Source organism: Raphanus sativus, chromosome 5 (genome assembly GCF_000801105.2).
Source record: "Raphanus sativus cultivar WK10039 chromosome 5, ASM80110v3, whole genome shotgun sequence".
NCBI lineage: Eukaryota > Viridiplantae > Streptophyta > Magnoliopsida > Brassicales > Brassicaceae > Raphanus > Raphanus sativus.
The window spans coordinates 39,934,729-39,956,503 of NC_079515.1; the positions used below are offsets into that span (position 1 = coordinate 39,934,729).

Consider the following 21,775-nt stretch of genomic DNA (forward strand, 5'->3'; position numbering starts at 1 on the left):
AGTGCGAGTTGTATGTGTTACTTTAGTTTCAAGGTCTCTCAAAAAGATGTATCTTAAAATAAGAAACATAAAATTATTTTCTATATTAGTTTTGTTATAATGGAAGATTTTGTGTGTGTTCATAACGAAATTCTTGTTTGTCCACCCTTATTTAGAAATATCAACTAATCTTAATATGAATCTAAATATGTTTTGTAGCTAAAAATTATAAATGGTTCATAAACTCCTCTATTTAATGGACAACTTCTACTTTAACCAGAATGGAACAATTTCACCAAATCTTCCTAGTAAAAAATCAAATTGTTAATTAGTAAATGAGATGTTAGCATCTATAACGATCATGATAAAGACAATTTCTAACTATCTGTGATATTCGGGCTTGTTGACTTGTTGCATTTAGTAATGGTTTTGACAATAAATGGTTAGTGTGGTGCAAAAGATTAATGGTGAGGGTGGTGTGTGATTTACATCAATTTTAAATAACTTTAGCAACCAGGCAACGTTTTTAAATTTCTCTCAGATTGGAAGTAATAATTCTTTTTTTGTTTAGTTAAGTTTTAAGAGTATATTAATCATGTTCACGGTTTTTAAAATGTAAACACGGATAGCATGCATCAGGGAAGTTATTGGTTTCCTTGGATAGTGTAACATGGGAAGATACCATAGAGTTTATGTGCCAATACCAATAGACCAAATGTTAGTCTTTTGGACTTGAATCGTCATCAGTTACTAAACATTATTAGAGTGGGATGAGTGGAATTTCTAGATTGATTATATGGCGGTTACGTCGATTTCATTAAAGAAGGGGAATCGTAGAGGCTCCATTTTCCATCGTCAACATCAAATATAAAGAAATCCTATAAACCAATGTTTTGACACCCGATCCGGACACTGAATCAGACGATTTACCGGGTCTCTGAATCATTGGATCAACCGTGGGTGAACAACAATTTAGTAAATAGATTAGTTTTATTATAAGATAATATATTAACTATGAAAATAAATATAACAAAACTAAAGTTAATATTTTAAATGTTTTCAAACATGAAGTAATAGTATGGATATGTATCTATTTTATGTTTAAATTTTTTTGAAAATAATTAACTTCAGTTTCCATTTTTGTATTTTTATTTGACATACAAAATATTAAAAAATAGTTTAAAAGTATTTTTTTAAAAATATGTAATATAAGAGTTATGAAATCTAAAGAAAATCAAGACACAAAATTCATAATAAATTAAACTTTCAATATAAAATTAAAACATCATTGTAATAAATTGTCAATAACAAAAATAAACTAACACTCCAACACCAATGATAGGGGACTTTAAAAACGCACCGTTTTTGTGAGGGGAAAAAAGTGCGATTTTGGCGACGACGGGTTTCATCATGGGTTCGGCGGAATCGCCGGGATCATCAAGGGTAGAGACGAAGGTTCAAAACAATCGGAGTATGGAAATCGAGATCTCTGATTCAGGGAACCTTTTGGGAAGCTCTGGATCAAAGATTAAGACGAGATCGGAGGTGAAAACTGGAGGTACAGAAACGAGATCGGAGATTGGAGGTACAACGGTTATTGAAGAGATAGAGAAAGGAGCTAGCACAGTGACGGGAAATCAAGGTAGTCAAGGGAAATCATGGGTCGCAGTAGCGCAAGAGAAAAAGGTTCTTAAAAAGTATGATCTTGAAATCATGGAGAAGGAGGGGCAAAAGGAAGTGGAGATTCCAGATGAAGTAATAGAGAAAGTGAATCATCTCTGGGAAGACTACTTGATCGGAAAGTTTCTGGATACTGCTCCACATGTAGGCAGGATCCATGCTACTGTGAACAGGATTTGGAACCAGGGCGACAAAAAGGTGTTGATTGATGTTCATGTTATTGATGAGACTACGATGAAGTTCAAGGTGATGGATCCTGGGATGAGAGCTAGGATCCTAAAGAGAGGAATGTGGAGTATAGGTAACATACCAATGGTGATCACTAAATGGATTCCAGATGAAATGAAGGAGAAGCCGGAGATAACAGCCATACCATTATGGGTTCATCTCAAGAATGTGCCCATGAATATGTACTCATGGCAAGGTCTGAGCTTTATTGCTAGTGCAGCAGGGTTCCCAGTTCGTTTGCATCCAGAAACTGCTGCTTGCTCAAATTTTAAAGTCGCAAAGATCTTTATCAATGCTGATCTCACTAAAGAGCTGCCAACCAAGATCAACTTTAAGAAGAATGGTGTTTCATCTCTTGTGGAGTTTATCTACCCATGGTTGCCGATGAGGTGTAGCACTTGCAAGAAGTGGGGACATACTGATAAAGTATGTATCAAGAATAAGGAGGGAGGGAAATCTGAGGAAGAAATAAGTAAAGAGGGAGATGATATGTCTGAAGGGGAGATGATGAAGAAAACAGAAATATCGGCACAGATGAAGGATATTGAGTTAGCTGAACCTGAAAATGGTATTGAAAAAGGAGAACTAGTAAACAATTGGGAGGATGTCACGCCAAAGAAAGGAAACAGAAGTCCTATATTGCAATTTGGTCAGGTGAAGATATTAACACCATCTCGTTTCTCAGCTCTACAAGAAGTAAATGAAGAAGGGGAATTGGGGAATCAAGTGGAATATGAGGAAGTTCTGAGTGTAGTGGAAGAGATAATTACAGAGGAAAATGCAGTAGAGAAAGTTGGCAATGATGATGAAAAGGAAGTTGAGGGGGAAGAGAATATGGAAGAGAACACAAATGAGATTGATGGAGAAAAGGAGGTTAACTCAAATGATCAAGCAGTTAAGAGCATAGCTGGAATAGAGCATTGGCCGGATCTGGCAACCACCACAAGGCCATCTTTACCAAGACTATCTAAAACGATGCATAAGGTTGTTCCTGATAAAACTATGCAAAGAGGAGTGCAGGGGAAACATGGTAAGAGAAATAAAAACTCTCCCATATGACAGGATTTTTCTGGAATATAAGAGGGTTCAACCGCTCTACCAAACAAGAAGTAGTGAGGAATTGGATTCAGTCTAAAGGGTTGCATTTTGGAGGTTTGCTGGAAACGCGGGTAAAAGAAAATAAAGCTCAGAGTATCATGTCGAAGATGTTTGATGGTTGGTCTTTCATAAGTAATTATGATTTCAGTAGGAAGGGAAGGATTTGGGTTATGTGGGATTCACAGGTCTGTATCACGCCGGTGTTTAAGTCTGATCAGATAATATCGGTGTTAGTTCTGGCTGATGGAGAAACGGAGGAATTCTTTTGTTCTTTTGTCTACGCTGAAAACACAATGGAAGGGAGAAGAGGGTTATGGGAAGACATTAAATCTCATCAAGATTCACCTTTGTTTAGAAATAAGCAGTGGATCATAATGGGCGATTTTAATGAGATTCTGGATGGAGAAGAGCACTCAAATTATCAAGACTCAGGGCTAATAAATAATGGTATGAGAGAGTTTGACGCTATTGTTCAGTACTGTAACCTTACAGATATGGGAAGTCAGGGTCCAAGATACACTTGGTGTAATCAAAGAGAAGAAGGATTAATCTGCAAAAAGCTAGATCGGTTTCTGGTGAATGAAAGCTGGATGAATAATCGAACACAAGCTTATGGGGTGTTTGAAGCAGGAGGTTGCTCCGATCATTTGCGTGGTAGATTTCATCTCAAGGCAGAAGCAATAGGGAAAAGGAAGCCTTTTAAGTTTACAAATGTGGTAGCAGAGATGCCGGAGTTCTTAAGACTGATGGAGGATCACTGGAAGGAGAATCAACCTTTGTTCCAATCTACTACAGCTCTATTCAGATTTTCGAAGTACCTAAAGAACCTGAAGCCGCAGTTACGAAATCTGAGTAAGCAAAAGCTGGGTCTGTTATCTAAGAGAGTTAAGGAAGCATATAAAGATCTTTGTGAGAAGCAGGAGAGGTTGCTCAATGATCCAAATCAGGTAAACATTAAGGAGGAGCTGTGTGCTGCTGAGCGTTGGAACAGAATATCAGGAATTGAAGAAAATGTTCTTAAGCAACGTTCTAAAATGCACTGGTTGAATCTTGGGGATAAAAACAATAAGGTCTTTCACAATGCAGCAAAGATAAGGGAGATGAAGAATATGATCAGAGAGATAAAATGTAACACTGGAGTTATTGTTACTTCTCAAGAGGATATTAAGAAGGAAGCAGAGAGGTTCTTCAGCGACTTCCTCTCGTTTGAACCAGAAGGTATAAAGGAGGCATCAGTTGATGAGTTGCAGGATATTCTAAGCTTCAGATGTAATCAGATGGAAAGGGATCAATTGATCAAGCCAATCACTGAGGTAGAGATAAAAGATGTGTTGTTTCGGATGCCGAGTAATAAAGCGCCTGGTCCAGACGGATACACTACTGAATTCTTTAAAGCTTCATGGTCCATTATTGGGAAAGACTTCACTACAGCAGTTCAGTCTTTCTTTGTCAAAGGGTTTCTACCGAAGGGTTTAAATTCAACAATTCTGGCTCTAATCCCTAAGAAGGAGGTAGCTGTTGAGATGAGGGACTATAGGCCAATCTCCTGCTGCAATGTGCTATATAAGGTGATTTCTAAAATCATTGCAAATCGGTTAAAAGGTACGCTTCCCCGGTGTATCTCTCATAACCAATCAGCTTTTGTGAAGGATCGATTACTTGTAGAAAACCTCTTGCTTGCAACTGAGATAGTAAAGGATTATCATAGGGATGATGTATCTCCTAGATGTGCCATGATGATAGATATTGCAAAAGCTTTTGATTCTGTAAACTGGCAGTTCCTTCTTAACACGTTGAGAGCTATGAATATTCCGCATCAATTTGTTCGGTGGATTGAACTCTGCGTCTGCACTCCATCTTTTTCTGTCCAAGTAAATGGTGAGCTGGCAGGATTTTTTCAGAGCAAGAGAGGTCTGAGACAGGGATGTGCTCTCTCGCCTTACCTATTTGTCATTTGTATGAACGTTTTGTCGCATATGATAGATAAAGCTGCTACTGGAAACTGCATTGGATACCATCCGAGATGTAAGAACATCCTTTTGACCCACTTGTGCTTTGCTGATGATTTATTGGTTTTTACGGATGGCTCAAAAAGATCGATAGAAGGTGTTCTCAAAGTTTTTCAGGAGTTTGAAGCTATTTCGGGTCTTAAGATTAGTCTTGAGAAGTCAACTTTGTATACAGCTGGAATCTCTGGAAACCAAGAACAAGACATAAGCACGAGCTTCCCATTTGAATCTGGAAAACTACCAGTAAGATATTTGGGGCTGCCTCTCCTCACTAGAAGAATGACAGTAAATGATTACATGCCTCTGGTTGAAAAGGTAAGGAAGAGAATGAAATCTTGGACTGGTCGTTTTTTATCTCATGGGGGAAGACTACAGCTCATTAGCTCAGTCATTACCAGCCTTGCTAACTTCTGGCTACAAGCTTTCAGACTTCCGAGTAGCTGTCTCAAGGAAATAGAAAGCTTGTGTTCTGCTTTTTTATGGTCGGGCCCAGATTTGAAAACAAGTAAAGCAAAAGTGAGCTGGAAGGATCTCTGTCTACCTAAGCAAGAAGGAGGTTTGGGTATTAGGCCACTGAAAGAGGTGAATAAGGTTATGTGTCTGAAACTCATCTGGCGTTTGTCTTCGAACAGAACATCTTTATGGGTTAATTGGATTCATTGCTATTTGATAAGGAAAGGTTGCTTCTGGTCCATTAAGAGTAACTCTGTTGCTGGATCCTGGATGTGGAAGAAACTTCTGAAAATGAGAGACTTGGCTAAATCTTTTCACAAGATGGATATAAACAATGGTGGGAGTACATCTTTCTGGTATGATGACTGGTCAACTTTGGGACGTTTGAGTGAGCTCTTAAGAGATGGTGGTAGTATTGCGTTGGGTATAAAAGAGAATGAAACGATGGAGGAAGTTTTTACTCGTCATAGAAGAAGAAGGCACAGAGTGCATTTTCTAAATGAAATAGAGGATGAGATTGAGAAGGTTAAAAGGAGAAGCAATCAGGAGGAAGATGTTCCCCTTTGGAGACAACCTGATAATAAATATTCTACACTCTTTTCCACTAAAAAGACTTGGATGTGCATTCGACAAGCTCAACCAGAGTGCAGTTGGAGTAAGGGTATTTGGTTCTCTCAATCCACACCTAAATATTCCTTTATGGTTTGGGTTGCTATCAAAAACAGATTGCAGACCATGGATAGGATTTTATCTTGGAGTAGTACAGCGAATAGCATTTGTGTGTTGTGCCAGGAAGAGGAGGAAACATGCCAGCATTTGTTCTTTAGCTGTAAATACTCAAGCAAGATATGGAGAGAAATGGTTGGAGGCATTCTAAGGGAGAGGTTTACTGATCACTGGACTGAGATTCTTGAGGTAATATCTCATGCAGGAAGAGACCGAACAGAAGTGTTTATCATTCGATATGCATTTCAAACGTTAGCACACAGTATTTGGAGAGAACGAAATGCTCGAAAGCATGGGGAGAAGCCTATTGATGAGAAGACATTTTCAAAGTTGGTAGACAAGATGATCCGTCTAAAGCTCCTACTTGTAAAGGGTACAGGCAAGAAATATTTGGAAGATGCTTTGATAAAATGGATGGCTACAAGGCTATGAACCGGTGGGATATCTTGAAGAGATTTTTTGGAAGTGATTTTGCAATAACAGTGTGCAGGGGAAGTAATTATTTGTTTTATCTCTGTCCCCTAGCTATGAGTTTTCTTACTCTTTTTCCCCCATTAGAGTTTTGTCCCAATAGGGTTTTCTCTAATGAGGGTTTTAATGAGGAGAACCTCATAGCATTTCCAAATTGACTTGTTTCACATGGTCAGTTTGAGGGGGGTTTGGAGAGTGAAGTGGGTGTTGAAAGGGATTAGCTTCTTGAGTAGAGCTTGTTTTAGATTTAAAGTCTTTTTGGGGTTTGCTTTGTTTTTTTTCAAACTTGCTGCACTAGTTGTAAAAAAGGTTTTGATTGAATAAATTTTACATTCATTCAAAAAAAAAAAAAAAAATAAACTAACACTTAATAACAATTAATACCAAAACACATTAAATAAAGTTGAGAAAAAATTTTAATTATTAAAAGGAGAATGCCACATGGCATTTTTCCCCCAAAGAGAAAAAAAACTCAAATTTATTAGTTAAGATGTGTGAACATAACCGAATAACCAGACCATGAAAGTTCCAAAAATCAAAATATAAATGGAAGCCCAACTTCGGCCCATTACCCCAAACCTTCTGAAATATCCAGAAGTATAGATCGGGCTGTCTTGTAGTTTTGTCTGATTGGCGAGATAAAGTCTTGTTCCCCTTCCTCTCTCTCTCCAGCCGTAAGAGAGAAGGAAAAGGCTCAAGGGGAGAGCCATGTCGCATACGGTGTTTCAGAGCGCCGTCGTCGTCGCTCCAAGACCCTCTTTACCAATCCCTCGCTCAATCTCATTTCTACCTTGTAAGCCCCGCCGCGTCAGCTTCGTCAGAGCTTCATCATCATCATCCTCCTCTTCCCTCATCGATTCCGTTGGAGATTCAGTCTCAGGTCTCGAACGATGCTTACAGCTTCCCTTTAGCGGTGACTCAGCCCCATCATCATCTTACTCTACTATCTCAGCTTCTTCTGCAAGTGCTCAGATGTGTCCAGTGATGAAAGGTGGCAAGTTCGGGTCCGTAGGAGCTGTTACCTTGGAAAAAGGGAAACTTGATATGACCCAGAAGAAAGTCGAGTCTACCCCTGAGGTCTCTCTCTCTTTCTTCTCATTGGTTCATCAAGTTGTGGTTGTTGAGTGTTGTTCAGTCTTCTTATAGTTTCAGAATAAAGTTTGATTCTTTCGATCATCTACTGGGTGTGTGGAACTATCTGTAGCACTCGCAGAGGGGACTTTGAATTGTTACAAGATGAAATGAAATGGATTAGTATTTGTAGAAGATATTTAAAAGAATAATAGTTTCTAATTTTCATGACAGATCGCAACAGGAGGAGGAGGTGGAGACATTGGGAAGAAAATCAATTTCGGTGGTGGAGACGGAGGGGATGACGATGGTGATGATGATGATTACTTTGACGAGTTTGATGACGACGATGATGGAGATGAAGGTGGACTTTTTAGACGCAGGATGTTCCTCGCTGAGGTTAAACAACACATCCTTTTTTTAGTATTTCTCATGTTTATGTTATCAATCACACGGTAATGACATTTATGTTTTTCTTTTTATTTTACAGATGTTTGATAGGAAGTTTGTTGATGCTGTGTTGAACGAGTGGCAAAAGACAATGTTGGATTTGCCTGCTGGTCTCCGTCAAGCATATGAAATGGTTTTTGATAAATCCTTGGGAAAGCTTTTCGTTTTGATTGTTTTTTTTTCTTCTGGGATATGCTAACTGAAACTTGTATGTATGTTATGCAGGGTTTGGTCAGCTCAGCACAAATGGTTAAGTTCCTTGCCATTAATGCTCGTCCTACAACAACTAGATTGATCTCCCGTGCTCTTCCTCAGGGGTTGTCTAGGGCCTTCGTTGGCAGGTAACTTTCTTGGTATCCATATGTCAGTCTTTGCACATCTTCACTGTCTTCTAGAATTGTATCAGGTTTTATGTTATTAGCGTCACTTATTTGGAAATATGCATGACTTTTCTTCAGTGTTCTAAAATCGATTCTGTTTTTATGTTAAAATCGATTTGATTTTTTTCTAATTCGATATAAATTGATTTAAATCAAGTAATAATGTTGGTATATTCCATAAGTTTGTCTCATTTCATTTTTTTTTTTTGTATATCCAGTTTTTATAATTTCATTAAAGTAATTTGTAGTTATATCTGAAATTAAAAATTACAATCTAATGTAAAATCTATAACAATAAAGTAGACAAATCTGCCTTCTCCTGCATCCACCTCAGCAAAAGAGAATGGGGCGTTTTTGGACACGTGTCCTAAGCAGAAAAAGTTGAAATCTTTGTTTTTGTCCTTTTGGTAGATGGGCTTTCTATTTCGTTTTTGTTCCTTTGGTACGGGCCTGTATGACTCTAAAACAAAATCGAAAACGTAATACTGCTCTTCGACTTACCCTTCTTCGCACTTTATATATCGATACAAAGAACCACAGAATATGAACAGCTCAATCTTGTGCGTTTTTTTTTCATTGAGCAATTCTTGAATACACACGAACCTAGAAGTCTCTTTCTTTTTTCAGGGGCGTCCATGACGAATGAAGCTACAGGAGGCCCTTTGCCTCCGTAATCTGTCTACGTCTCCTTCATCATCACTGTAGCTTTCTTCGGCGAACTGGTAAGAGATCGAAACCTTTTTTTTACATATTCTTAAAGTTTTTATAGGTCCAGATTTGTTTTGTGATTCGAACACAACTATTCTCTCTTTATAGTAGAGAGCTAGAGACAAGAATTGATTGTTCTAGAGTTTTGGAGTCTCCACTTCCATGAGTCAGTGAAGACCTGGCTGATAGATAAAGTAAGTAGAGGATTCTCAGAATTTCACCAGTCAAATTCATGGTGGGGACATCCTACCAGCAAAATTCGAACATAGACCTTCGAGTTATTCCTGCTTCTTATCTTTTTAGAGTTATTCGTGTTGCAGAACCGTGAAGATCTCCAATAGGAACCCGAGCATAGGAAGTCGTTGAAGTTGGACATGAGGCAAAATGACCAAAAGAAGTGTAGCAGTGGGTCACAATAAGTATAAGCAGAAGGATGAGACAATAAAGGCAGTAAGGACGGGGAGGGATCACAATCGAAGAACCATCAAAAAAAAAAAAGAGGAAGGGCAAACAAAACGGCCACCGTGGTTGAGAAACACAAAGTGTATGAGAATGTTAGCTAGAAGAGTTCCAATTTAATAAATACAGTTTAGTGTATACCTGCAGTTAAAATCTTTTATTGGAAGTATGCTCCACCTATGTTAATTGATTTGTGTTCTTCCATGTTTTCCAGTGAAGCTGTGATATGGGGGTATTCATGATCACAATACAGAAGGTAAATTCTTTGTAACTTTTGGAAGCTGTGGGGTTATCACAATCGTGTACTGCAATTTGTTACCTGACCACTGCAGGATTGGATTCATCGCCTTCCAAGTATTTTTCATCATTTTCTCCAAATAGTTTCCATATCAGTTGTTGTATGTCTTCAATCCTGTTATGAGATTTTTGACTCTATATTATTACAGATTCTTTAGATGAAATAAAGATCAAAACCTCCCCAAGGTGGATAGCTTCAGAAGCCTACCTAGCAATGATGACTTAGAGGGAGATTACCAAGATGTAAGGTTCTTGGTTTAGAGAGTTAAAATTGTTCAATTCTACTGAGAAAGATATTTCTATTGAGAAAGATGTATTTATCGTTCCTGTGTTTGCATTTTCTTTTTGTAGGACATGAACTTAAATGTTAACACAACTAATAATGTTAGTCTAGGAGGTTTAAATGATTCCATCAGCGAATCAGATTGGATGGATGGTTCACATCCCTGCTCAACTCAGTGAATTAACTCAGTTCCTGCAACAAAGAAAAGCCACCGCGATCAAACATAGACTGGTGTAACTTGGACTCTACTTCTGAATATGTTCCACTTCAAGCAGAAAGCTAGAGCTGGATATGATGTACAGTCCAAATGCAATTATATGAGGATTCAAAACTTATGAAAGTTTTCTCATTCGTGATCTTAAACGAATGACAAATATGAGCTTCACGCGAAACATCGAGTAGAACCGTGGCGATGATCAAGGGTTACGACACCACCAATAAATCAGGTCGACATCATGAAGGTCAGACCAAAAGCCATCCCAAGAATGGTGATGTTATCAGACAAGTTGGGAACTCAAAACTCCTTGGGCAAAATCAAACTCAACTTACGTTACACTTTACTATTTAAAGTGATGACTCGAGTAAGACGGCATCTATGGTTATAAGGTATGCACAAGCGGATGCTCTGTTTGTATGGAACGGTCGTAGCAAAATGCCTGATTGTAACTGAAAAAAACAAACGCACAAGACGACAAGTTGGTGGCGAGTGAGAATAAAAGTATATACATACCCAATATATAAAGTCCCAACTGTGCACCTGTGACAGAAACCAGATTCTTTTCAGCACATTCCGTTCATGCGCTCATCAATACAAATGTCGCGAATATTTTTATAGTCTCACAAACAATGAAATGTCTGTTGGACAAACTGCCACGAGTAGTCATAGTGAAAAAAGACGAAAAAAATATTGAGACAACATAATCAACTTCTCGATATCATTATCTACATGACCATACTTGCATAAACATTATAGAGTACTTAAAGTTTTACTGAGACCAAAAGTTCGAAAAATAACCATCATGAACAACTTAAGGATGGAGAATAAATGGATCTGTAAAACAAAATTAAACACAACACGACCTATATCATGAAGGACCCATATCATGAAGGGACCCATATCATGAAATAGGAATTAAAGATTTTTTTTTAAACGTAAAATTTAATGTCAACAACTTTATAAAAATAGATAATGCTAACCAACATGTCAAACAACCGCACGAAACACTCAGAAAAAGGAAAGAATTGAATAAATTACATAAATTATTCAACAAAAGACCCATAAACATACGAAAAAGTAGGTTACAATTTCTTTTCACTAAAGCAAAAATCACAACCCAGTACCACCGAAAATGCGTTGTAATGACTCGGTTTTCTTAACCGAAATTAACACCCAATTTTACATGTATATTATTTTCGGTAAGTAGCACGCCGGTTTCTAGAGAAGATGAGACGGTGTTACATCTATATTAAAGACCCAATTTTATGCATCGAAAACCTACCCAAAACTATATATTGAGAAATTTCACAAATATCACGATTTTCACAGACAAGCAGGTGTAATATCATAAAATCAACATTGATACCAACAAAAACTGCACAAGACAACATGGTGTACAAGAATATCAATTTTAAAAATAAGAAAAGAAAACAAAGAGAGTACATATTAAATCAAATTGAAATAAGCAAATCAGAATAATAATTACCTCACAGAAAATTAAATATTATCACAACGAGATAGATAGTATTGATGTACAAACAAAAAAAATAAAAAGAGACATGTCTCACTTCAACTATTGTGTAAAGGGAAATTGTAAGTCGCATACAAGGATGGTGATGTTTTTTTATTTAAAAAGCAACACCAAAACTAGATGCTAATAGTTAAAATAGTATCATGTCAACAATTTGTTTAAAAAATATTTTTAAAATTATAAGAAATATAAATATTTAAATTTAAATTTACTTCATGTTTAAATTTCAACTGATTTTTATAAACAATTTCAACTGGATTTACTTTGTTATGAATATCAATTTTTTATTCTATTTTTTGAATCGATCAATTACAACCACCTATGCTATTCCATATTTAACTTAGACAATTTCAAAACAAATCAATACATTAGATCACTAACCATGGATCAGAGAAAATATTATTCTCTTTCAATATATATTAAATTTTAAATTTTTGAACATATTTTTTTACTAAGTTTATAAAATAAATTGTAAATTCATTTAATAATAAAATATACGAATCCGGCGCGTAGCGCCGGAAAACCACTAGTAAGAATATATAATAAATAATTGGTTGTCAGACTAATGCATTCTTGACTATGTGACTTTGTTGTGTAGGATGTTAGCGGATCCTTCATTTCTCTACAGACTTGTTTTAGAGCAAGCTGCCACGGTTGGATGCTCGGTTTGGTGGGAGGTCAAGACCCGTAAGGATAGGTAGTATCCTCTCCATGAAAGTTTAACTGTCTAGGTTTTGTAGCTCCTAAGTAATTTTCTCTATTAACTTTGCAGAATAAAAGAGGAATGGGATCTTGCACTTATAAACGTTCTTACCGTATCAGCATGCAACGCAGCCGCCGTCTGGTTGTTAGCTCCGAGCCGTTCGTACGGAAACACGTTCCGTTTCGACCTGCAGAACACACTGCAGAAGCTACCGAACAACGTATTCGAAACGAGCTATCCTCTCAGAGAGTTCGACTTGCAGAAGAGAGTCCACTCTCTTTTCTACAAGGCCGCAGAGTTGTCTATCCTTGGAGTCGCCACAGGTGCCTTCCAGGGTTCCTTGTCTAACTTTCTTGCCGGGAAAAAGAAGAATAGGTAATTGAATCTCTTCTTTTTTTTTGTTGGTGTTTTTGAAACTTAAATTGTAATCTTTGTTCTTTCTGAACAGAGTATCTGTGACAGTCCCATCAGTCACCACAAACGCTCTTGGTTACGGCGCGTTTCTTGGATTATACGCTAACTTGAGGTATCAGCTGTTATGTGGGTTTGAGAGAACAATGAGCAGTCACTTTGATGTTATAGGAGTAGCACTCTTCTTTGGGACTGCAGTGAGGTAATATTACTCTCTTCTCTCTCCACACATAGGGCTCTTAATGAAAGCCTTTGGTTTGTATAATGAACATATGTGGATGGATATGTGGAACAGGATTATGAATGTTCAGTTAGGTGAAAGATCAAGACAGATATGGTTAGGTGTGGAGGCAGACCCGCTGGCTCAGTCAGATGGTTTTCTGGCAAAAGCATACAACCGACCCTCCTCAGAGGAAGGAGGTGTAGCAAAGCCATCTTCGAGATGGTTCATCTCAAAGAATGCAATAGTCTCAGGGCTGTTTGGTATGAAGAAGCAACAGGAGGACTCAGGTTCGGATTCTCCTCCACCTCCAAAGGCTAGGCGGAAGAGGATTGTAAGGAAGAAGGTGGCTGCTGCTGCATCTGCTTCATAAAATAGCCAAAGGAAACCTCTATTGATGTCACTGTTTTGGGAGCTTGTGGAAGAGCGAGCAGCAGTGAAAAAGTTTTGTCACCAGAGGGGAAGTGAGGGGGTGGAGATTGTGTGAACAAATTCTAGTATATTTTCTTTGTGACAATCTCTCTGTCTTTTAAGTGGTTCTGAAAAACACATTTCTATTTTTTTTAAGGCGTGGTGATAGTAGTAGCTCCTCTTAACACAACAAACAAAATGTTAAAGTATATAAAATTGCAACTAATTTAAGATTCCTATGGAAGCCATTAGAATTCGTATGAATTACTTGATGCTCATATTGATGAAGGGTTTCAAGAGAGTAAGAAATGGAGAGTTACATGAATCTCTAACCAGAGATGTCAACAGGCATGGTGAGCTTTTATGAAGCTGCTCACTTTGAGGTTTGGTCTACTTGATATGTACTTCTAGCATCAATTTTCGCCTGGAAGAACTGCAACTGATTTATTAAATGTTGTATGTGTGTTGTTTATTTACTCGAGCTACGAGGCCCTCTCCATGTGCCACATAAGTTTGGAGACGATGGTCTCGTGTTTACACTATCTGCCACTTCACTTGCCAGCTGCCACCTTATTTGAGGTATGACCGACAAAAGTGAGGTGATAGTTACCACTTAGGAGACAAGCTACATAAGATTTTGTGAGTGAATTCATTGCAAAATATACTCTATCCGTTTCACAAAGAGTGTCACTTAAACATTTTTCACATATATTAAGAAATTCATTAAAATACATTTATTTTTTAATTAATATCACATATCTAACAAATAGTATTTTAGATAAATAGTTTTATTTATAAGATCGATGCATTTTACAATTAATTTTGAGCTGAAAGGTTGTATAAATTGCATTGGTATTGTAGAATGACACTCTTTATGAAACCAGAAAAATGAATTAAATAACACTTAATATGAAACATATAGAGTATTTATTAACTCTGAAGTGGTCAAAAGTATTAACAATGGATGTTGCTAGAAAGTTACGGTCAGGAGTCAATGGGAAATATCATTTTCCATTATGATAATTGATGTTACTTAATACTCCATTATCACATGTAAGTATTTGGTTTTGAATAAATAACCGATGAATGATTTGTGGTGGTTAACTCTTTTGTATAAGAAAGCCTCTTTAGTGGAAATTTGTGGAAATTTGAACAAATAACGTAGATGATTTGTGGCGGACTAGGAAGAATGATACGTGGTGGTCTGGGATGAATGATACGTGGTGGTCTAGCTTTTTTTAATAAAAGAGCCTCTTTAGCAATGTAGAAAATTTAGGATAAATTATTCGTGAAATAGGTCGGGGTACGGATCAGATATCCGGATTTTTAAGGTATTTGTGATTTGCTTCTAATATTACGGATATCTAATTTTTTGATTTGCTTTGATTCGGAAAATATGGATATTCGGAAAAACGGATATTCGAAAAATAAATAGATATTTGTGGATATTTGCAGGTACTTACGGAAATTTTATTTATTTTGACTAATAAAAATAATTTTAAAAATTCGATACAAATTTGTTTTGAAAAATAATTTTTTGCGTAATATAAAAGATAAAAATTAAAAGAAATAGTGATCTACATATTTGTAAATTTTTAGACTTAATTAACAATTATAATAACACAAAACTTTAAAAAAATTATAATTGTCATAAATATTTTTCTTTCTTTTATGTAATACTTTTATATAAGTAATAATGTAAATAGAATCTATCAAATTATATGTTAGAATAATAATTATATAATTTTATACACTTAGAACTTTAAACATACTTAAAATATGCATGTATTTATATATTGAAGGATTGGATCGGATATTCGCTTCCCAAAATTTTAATTTTATGGTTTGTTTCGATTTTAACGGATATTGAATTTTAGTATTTGCTTTACTTTGAAAGTTTATGAATATCCAAAATTTTCGGATCGAATAGCAACGAATACGAATCAAATCAAATTTAACGGATAAAATTCTTAGCTCTACATGGAGTCAACCTTTTATATTTTAAGACCCAATTTGGCAAATTTTTTTTATAGGAAGCCTCTTTAGTAATGTAGAAAATCATGACACACCACATACGAACAACATAGCAACAAAGAAAACATCTGGCACTTAAATATTTTATTCTCTTATTATTTTCTTTTGAGTTGAAATTACAACATAAATATTCATTAAGTTTTCATTTTCGAATGCAAAATAATAAAAGTCAGTGTGATAACCACAATTTGATGATTCAATGGTAAACTGACTTTGGAATTAGATAAGCAATCCAGATTCAAAAGACATATTTCCTCCATTTCAAAATAATCCATGTCTTAGAGAAAAATATTTGTTTTTAAAAAATCTATATTTCATGTAAGTAATAATAGCAAATTATAAACTTCAAAAACATTAATTGTAGTTATTGAATTTTAATTGGTTAATAATCATAAAAAATAACTAAACACATAAAACAATACATTTATTATCAAAATATTTCGTATTTTCCTAAAAATTGTGAAAACTCTTCAACATACATCCTTTTTGAAATACAGGGAGTGTATTACATAATTGAAAATACACATTTGTGAAAAGAGATGTATTTAAAGACAATACAATATAATTTTCAGGATGAGAAGATACTTCCTTAGATATGTTTTTGGAAATAGTTAATATTATTAAGGTATCTTTACAATATATTTCAGTTTATAATATTTTAAGTATGCAATTTGGACAGCAGAAACATTTTGAGAACTTATTAAAAATGTAGTGTAATTTTAAGAATGATAAGACACATAATTATAAAATGATGCATCCTTGCACATTTTTGTAACTTTTAAAAATCAATACAATTTAAAGAATGAAAATATATATATATATATATATATATATATATATATATAAAAGACATCTTTAAAAACAATATAGATTTTTGGATGAAAAACACGTCATAACATATTTTTGAATTCTATTATAAATAGATGATAGATTATTCACCGTATTGAGGAACTTGTGGTTTTACGAGTGAATATGGAAGCCATCAAAAGTTTTGGACCTAAACTTGGATCCCAACTCTCTCTTCGTTCTCGTACCAATTTAACTTATGGAAGCAAACTACCTCGCTTTCCGCTGACATCTTATCCTGATAAGTTTCTTCGTCTGAAGGCAGCTGCTTCTCTGACTTGCGATGATCAGGAACCTAAACTCACATTTAAGAAGTTGCCACCTTCTGAATGGGGACATTACTTCCTCAATGTTCCCGTCGATGTCTCAGTGAGTCTATAAATTATTGTATACACACACACACACACATATACATATAGATATTTCTTTAGGAGATCAACTCATATGTACATATCTTAATTGTTATAGGAAATGAATGAGCTAGGAAGAGAGATTGAGACACTGAAGCCAAAAGTGAGAGAAATCTTAATGTCTCATTCCCAAGGCATAGACAAGTCCAAGACTAGAATTATTTTTATATATTTGCTTGTAAGTCTTGGTCTGTCTTATCTTTTTGAAGATGAAATCGACAAGATTCTTGAACATGATTTCCAAAAGGTAGACGATATGATGACTGATGAAGATGATTTGTACAAAGTTTCCATCATTTGTTGGGTTTTCAGAACATACGGTCACAACATGTCATCCGGTAAGGAGTCTTTTAGCTAATAAACCTTAAATCAAAATCAGTGTCTATGGAAAGTGACAGAGTGATTTCCTCTGACTGATAGATGTGTTCAAGAGATTTCAAGGGAACAATGGCAAGTTCAAGGCTTCCCTTGTTAGCACTGTGAAAGGTATGATTAGTTTGTATGAAGCCGCACACTTGAGGACAACAACAGATTACATTCTCGACGAAGCATTGAGCTTTACCTCAAACCACTTGGAGTCTTTAGTTGCACGTGGGAGTCTCCCGTCTCATATCTCAAGGCATATTCAAAGTACTCTAGATATATCCCAGCACCGGAACTTAGAGATTTTAGTAGCACTGGAGTTTATCCAATTCTACGAACAAGAAGATGACCACGACGAGATGCTACTCAAGTTATCAAGAATCAATTTGAAGTTCCTACAGCTCCAATACCTTCAAGAAATCAAAATCCTTACAAAGTATACACCTCCTCAGTCATTATAGTATTTTAATCATGCATGAAAGATGTCATTCTAATTTTTTTGAATGCAAGGTGGTACAAGGACCTAGACTTTGCATCCAACTTGCCACCGTACTTCAGAGACAGACTCGTGGAAATGTATCTCTATACACCAGGGTACTACATTGAGCCACAGTCCTCACGTGCGAGAATTATGTTGACTAAGTTCTATGCTGTTGTAACACTTGCTGATGATACGTGCGATAGATATGCATCTATTCCTGACGCTGAGAGCCTTGCCAACAGCTTGGAAAGGTACAAATATAATAAAAAACTGTTAGCAAAAATTGTATGTGTCAGTTTTCATCTATATATGCCATAATCGATTGCTTGAATCAATATTTCATGACAGATGGGTTCTTGATGATGTCACGGACAAACAACCAGATTATTTGAAATTCGTACTTAAATTTATATTAGAAACCTTCAAAGAATTTGAAAGGGAATTTGAGTCTTACAGCGTGAAAGCTACAATAGAAGAGGTAACCAACCAATCTCCTCTTAGTAACTTGTTTTATAGCATGTTGTAACTTTGTTTTTCTTTTTGTAAAACAATTTGGTTGCAGTTTAAGACACTTGCGGCTTCAAATCTAAACCATGCGAAATGGGCACAGACGGGTCATGTGCCTACCTTTGAGGAGTACATGGAGATTGGTGAGGTTGAGATTGCTGTATATTCAAGTATGGCAGCTGTTTTTATGTGTATGGAACAGACCATTCCTACTCATGAAGCTTATGAGTGGCTCAAAACAAGACCAAAATTCTTTCGATCATTTGCCATAAAAGCCCGTTTAATGAACGACATGGCCGGCTTCAAGGTACAAAGACATGAATCCTTTCTTATATGATCCTGATCTAATGTCATAAATCACTCAGAATTTAATAGATAGTAGTAGATTTTGGCCTTAGCTTTCACAGCCAAAAATATATTTTTTTCATACAAAGTTTTATTTAATAGGAATTATAATTGTACTCAATAGTTTATGTATTTTATTTGTATTTTACTATTCTATAGTCAAATTATAAAAAAGATTTGATTTAATAACATTTAGAAAATAGTTACACATAGGAATTTATTTTTGTTAATATATACTCCTTCTGTTTTTTAAAGATGTATGTTTAGGAATTTTTTTTGTTTCAAAAAGATGTATTTTTCATATTTTCAATGTAATTTTTGTCAATTAATTATGAATAATTGTGAATCTCAAAAACATTAATTGCATTTCTTGAAATTTTATTAGTTTAGAAATATAGAAAATATAAAATAACAAAAAACTATGCACTAATAAGTGTGAAAATCTCAAAACATGTATTATTTAAAAACAGAGGGAGTATCTTGTTAACTAGGAAATTGTAATTTTGCTGTTTGTTACTGATCTTTAGGAACTAAATTAATTAATAGAATTATTTTGTCAAAATTCTATATTTTTTTAATATTAATATTATAGATATAATTGGTTGATATCTACTACAAATCTAATTTAATGTGCTAATAATAATGGTTCTACTATGTATTTAATGTTATGTACCAGATTGTGATCGATATAACTGGACCGACCAGGACCGTACCGACCGCAAGAGATAATGCTTATCAACTGTTGTACTTATCCACTTAGGATAAACACGACCTGATATATATATATATATATACATGTAAAACCCCTAGTCGAGATTAATAATAGAAGAAACACATTTCCCACTTAGTTTCACAACATGTTATCAGCACGATACGTTCTTCAAAAAACCCGAACTACCCAAAACCACCAAAAATCCTAAAAATGGCGCATCTTAAAATCGCTCTATCTCTCCAACCGTAAGTATCCAGACAACGAGCCACATATCAAATCGAAGCTCTCGACGAAACGAATCCAACGCCGTAAACCTCGTGTCAATCCGATCTCGGACGCTCCCTCACGCTCTGTTTCAATACGCGCCGCCAATAACCCTAAAAACCCTAATTTTGGCGCAATCTCTTCAATCCTGAAGAACCAGAAAACGAGTAATATATCAAATTGAAGCTCTTGACGAGACGAACAGATCACCATAAACTTTGTGTCGATCCGATCTTAGACGCGCTTTCACGCTCTATTTCAATAAACGCCGCCAGAAACCCTAAAAACCCTAAAACTCTAATCTCCTCTTTTGTTTTACAATTTGTGTTTGATCATTATTTTAACTTGTGTTTGAGTGTTTAAGGTCTAACCAAGATCAAACCCTTGATTCATAAATTCCATTCAACCCAATTCGCGATCTGATCGTTCCTGCTCTCGGTGGTCCGGTTCTACAAACATCAAAGTTTAGGTAATTAAAATTCTGAAATCTAAAAGAGAATCCATAGTGAATTTGGTTGTATTGATAAAGGTTTAAGACTATTAAAATTTGCAAAACCCCAAACCCTAAGATAATAGATCCCAAATCCTTTGAGTAAGTTGGAGCTTTCAAATCCAACAGAGATTGTTTCTAACAATTAAACTCGAAACCCTAATGGTTTTGAATCTCACAACTTGATCTATTGATCTATAAAGTAACTAAAACCCTAAATATGACCTATTATGTATTATGGTCTAAAATTAATTAAAATTCATGATAATCTCCTAAAATCCCCAAAATTAGTTTTCCATCATCAGAATCCAACCCATTGGTCTGAAACTATGTGGAAAACGATTTTTCGGTTTCTGGTCAGAAATTAACCCCTTCAAATAAATTCCGAAGAATTAATTAAAATTCACCAAAACCCATGATAAATCCTAACTAAGAAACCATATAAGTAGTTTCTTCAGATTCGTTTTTAATCACATAGTCATAGTGTAAATTTTTCATACCGAAAAACTGCATAAAAAGTGTGCGATTGTTTGAATTATTTGAATCACCTAGAAACGATTGTTAGGATCTCATTCTGATTTTGGTTGAATCATTGGAGATTGCTTGAAAAATTTCGGACTTTTCCAGATTGCAAAGTTGCAAATTTTACTTTTTCAAAACTTTCCGGTTTGTGAAAATTAATTTTTTTTATGGTTTCTGAAAACTTCCATATTAGTTTTAGAATAATGGAAGATTGGTAAAACTAGTTTAAAACCATAATTGAACATTTTCCAGTTTGATAGAATGCAAAATTAACTTTTCTAAAAACTTCTGTTTTTGAGAAATTGTCTTTTATAAGTTGCTGGAAACTTTTCATTTTTCTTTTGGAAGATTAGAAAAATGCTATAATTGTTAAGATTGATCTGATTTTTTTAAGTCATATAATGGTTTCGAAAATAATTATTAAAAAATGAAACCATATACTTTCGAAACCCTAAACCCGATTTTCTCTCTCTAGAATCCGATAATATTTTAAATCATCTAGAATCAATTATTTGATCTGATTTATTTATTTTTTTCATCTTGATCATGTAGACAATGATTGCTAAGGTTGCATCATAAAATATAATTTTTTAATTGATTGATCATATGAGAAAATCAGATTGCTAAATTGAAAGAAAAATCGGATTGTATTGCATAAATTTAAAGGTTGAAAGAAACCAAAGCTGCATTGCTATATTAACTAAAATAAATCGGATTAGATTATATAATTTAGAGGTTGAAAGAAACCAAATCACATTGCATAAATAAAAGGTTGAAAGAAACCAAAATGCATTGTTTGAATCTGATTATAAGTCAAATAATAAGACTCTAAAATCTATATTTTCAGATGTCAAATTTGGATTATCCAACCCTTAATCTCTCTGGAGATAATTATTTAAAATGAGCCATGAACACTGCAATTGTCCTGAAGATAAGAAGACTTGACAGATGTATCGTCAAAGGCGAATATGCAACTGAAAATGAAAATATGGGGCATTAACAATTATTCGCCAACA

The 21,775-nt window shown here is 35.2% G+C and overlaps 2 protein-coding genes and 1 long non-coding RNA gene across 4 annotated transcripts; all 3 read left to right on the plus strand.

Annotated features, from left to right (window-relative positions):
• The first annotated feature begins 7,269 nt into the window (after positions 1-7,269).
• Positions 7,270-14,021, plus strand: LOC130512378 (protein RETICULATA-RELATED 1, chloroplastic-like). Its single transcript, XM_057010292.1, has 8 exons — positions 7,270-7,721; positions 7,950-8,114; positions 8,206-8,298; positions 8,391-8,506; positions 12,639-12,737; positions 12,813-13,118; positions 13,192-13,356; positions 13,450-14,021. Exons 1-8 carry the CDS (start codon positions 7,353-7,355, stop codon positions 13,745-13,747), a joined length of 1,611 nt encoding a protein of 536 aa, XP_056866272.1. The 5' UTR covers positions 7,270-7,352; the 3' UTR covers positions 13,748-14,021.
• On the plus strand, positions 9,036-11,220 carry LOC130512379 (uncharacterized). Of its 2 annotated transcripts, none has more exons than XR_008945902.1 (6): positions 9,036-9,267; positions 9,365-9,447; positions 9,574-9,797; positions 9,927-10,066; positions 10,159-10,252; positions 10,361-11,220. It is a non-coding gene; the product is annotated as an uncharacterized LOC130512379 (long non-coding RNA). The 2 variants fall into 2 exon arrangements; XR_008945901.1 differs by having other exon boundaries at positions 9,038-9,267; positions 9,362-9,447; positions 10,361-11,219.
• Positions 14,022-16,785: 2,764 nt separating the features above from the next.
• On the plus strand, positions 16,786-18,733 carry LOC130495022 (putative terpenoid synthase 7; the record flags this gene model as incomplete). The annotated part of the gene is made up of 6 exons (XM_056985918.1): positions 16,786-17,034; positions 17,134-17,413; positions 17,496-17,874; positions 17,949-18,170; positions 18,268-18,397; positions 18,482-18,733. Coding segments are annotated over exons 1-6 (1,506 nt in total), but the record flags the coding sequence as incomplete, so codon positions are not given.
• Positions 18,734-21,775: the final 3,042 nt, after the last annotated feature.

Coding starts and splice junctions, on each gene's coding strand:
- LOC130512378 (XM_057010292.1), top strand. CDS start 7,353: ATGTCGCATACGGTGTTTCAGAGCGCCGTCGTCGTCGCTCCAAGACCC. Junction 8,299..8,390: donor TCCGTCAAGCATATGAAATG/GTTTTTGATAAA, acceptor TATGTTATGCAG/GGTTTGGTCAGCTCAGCACA. Junction 12,738..12,812: donor GTCAAGACCCGTAAGGATAG/GTAGTATCCTCT, acceptor TTAACTTTGCAG/AATAAAAGAGGAATGGGATC.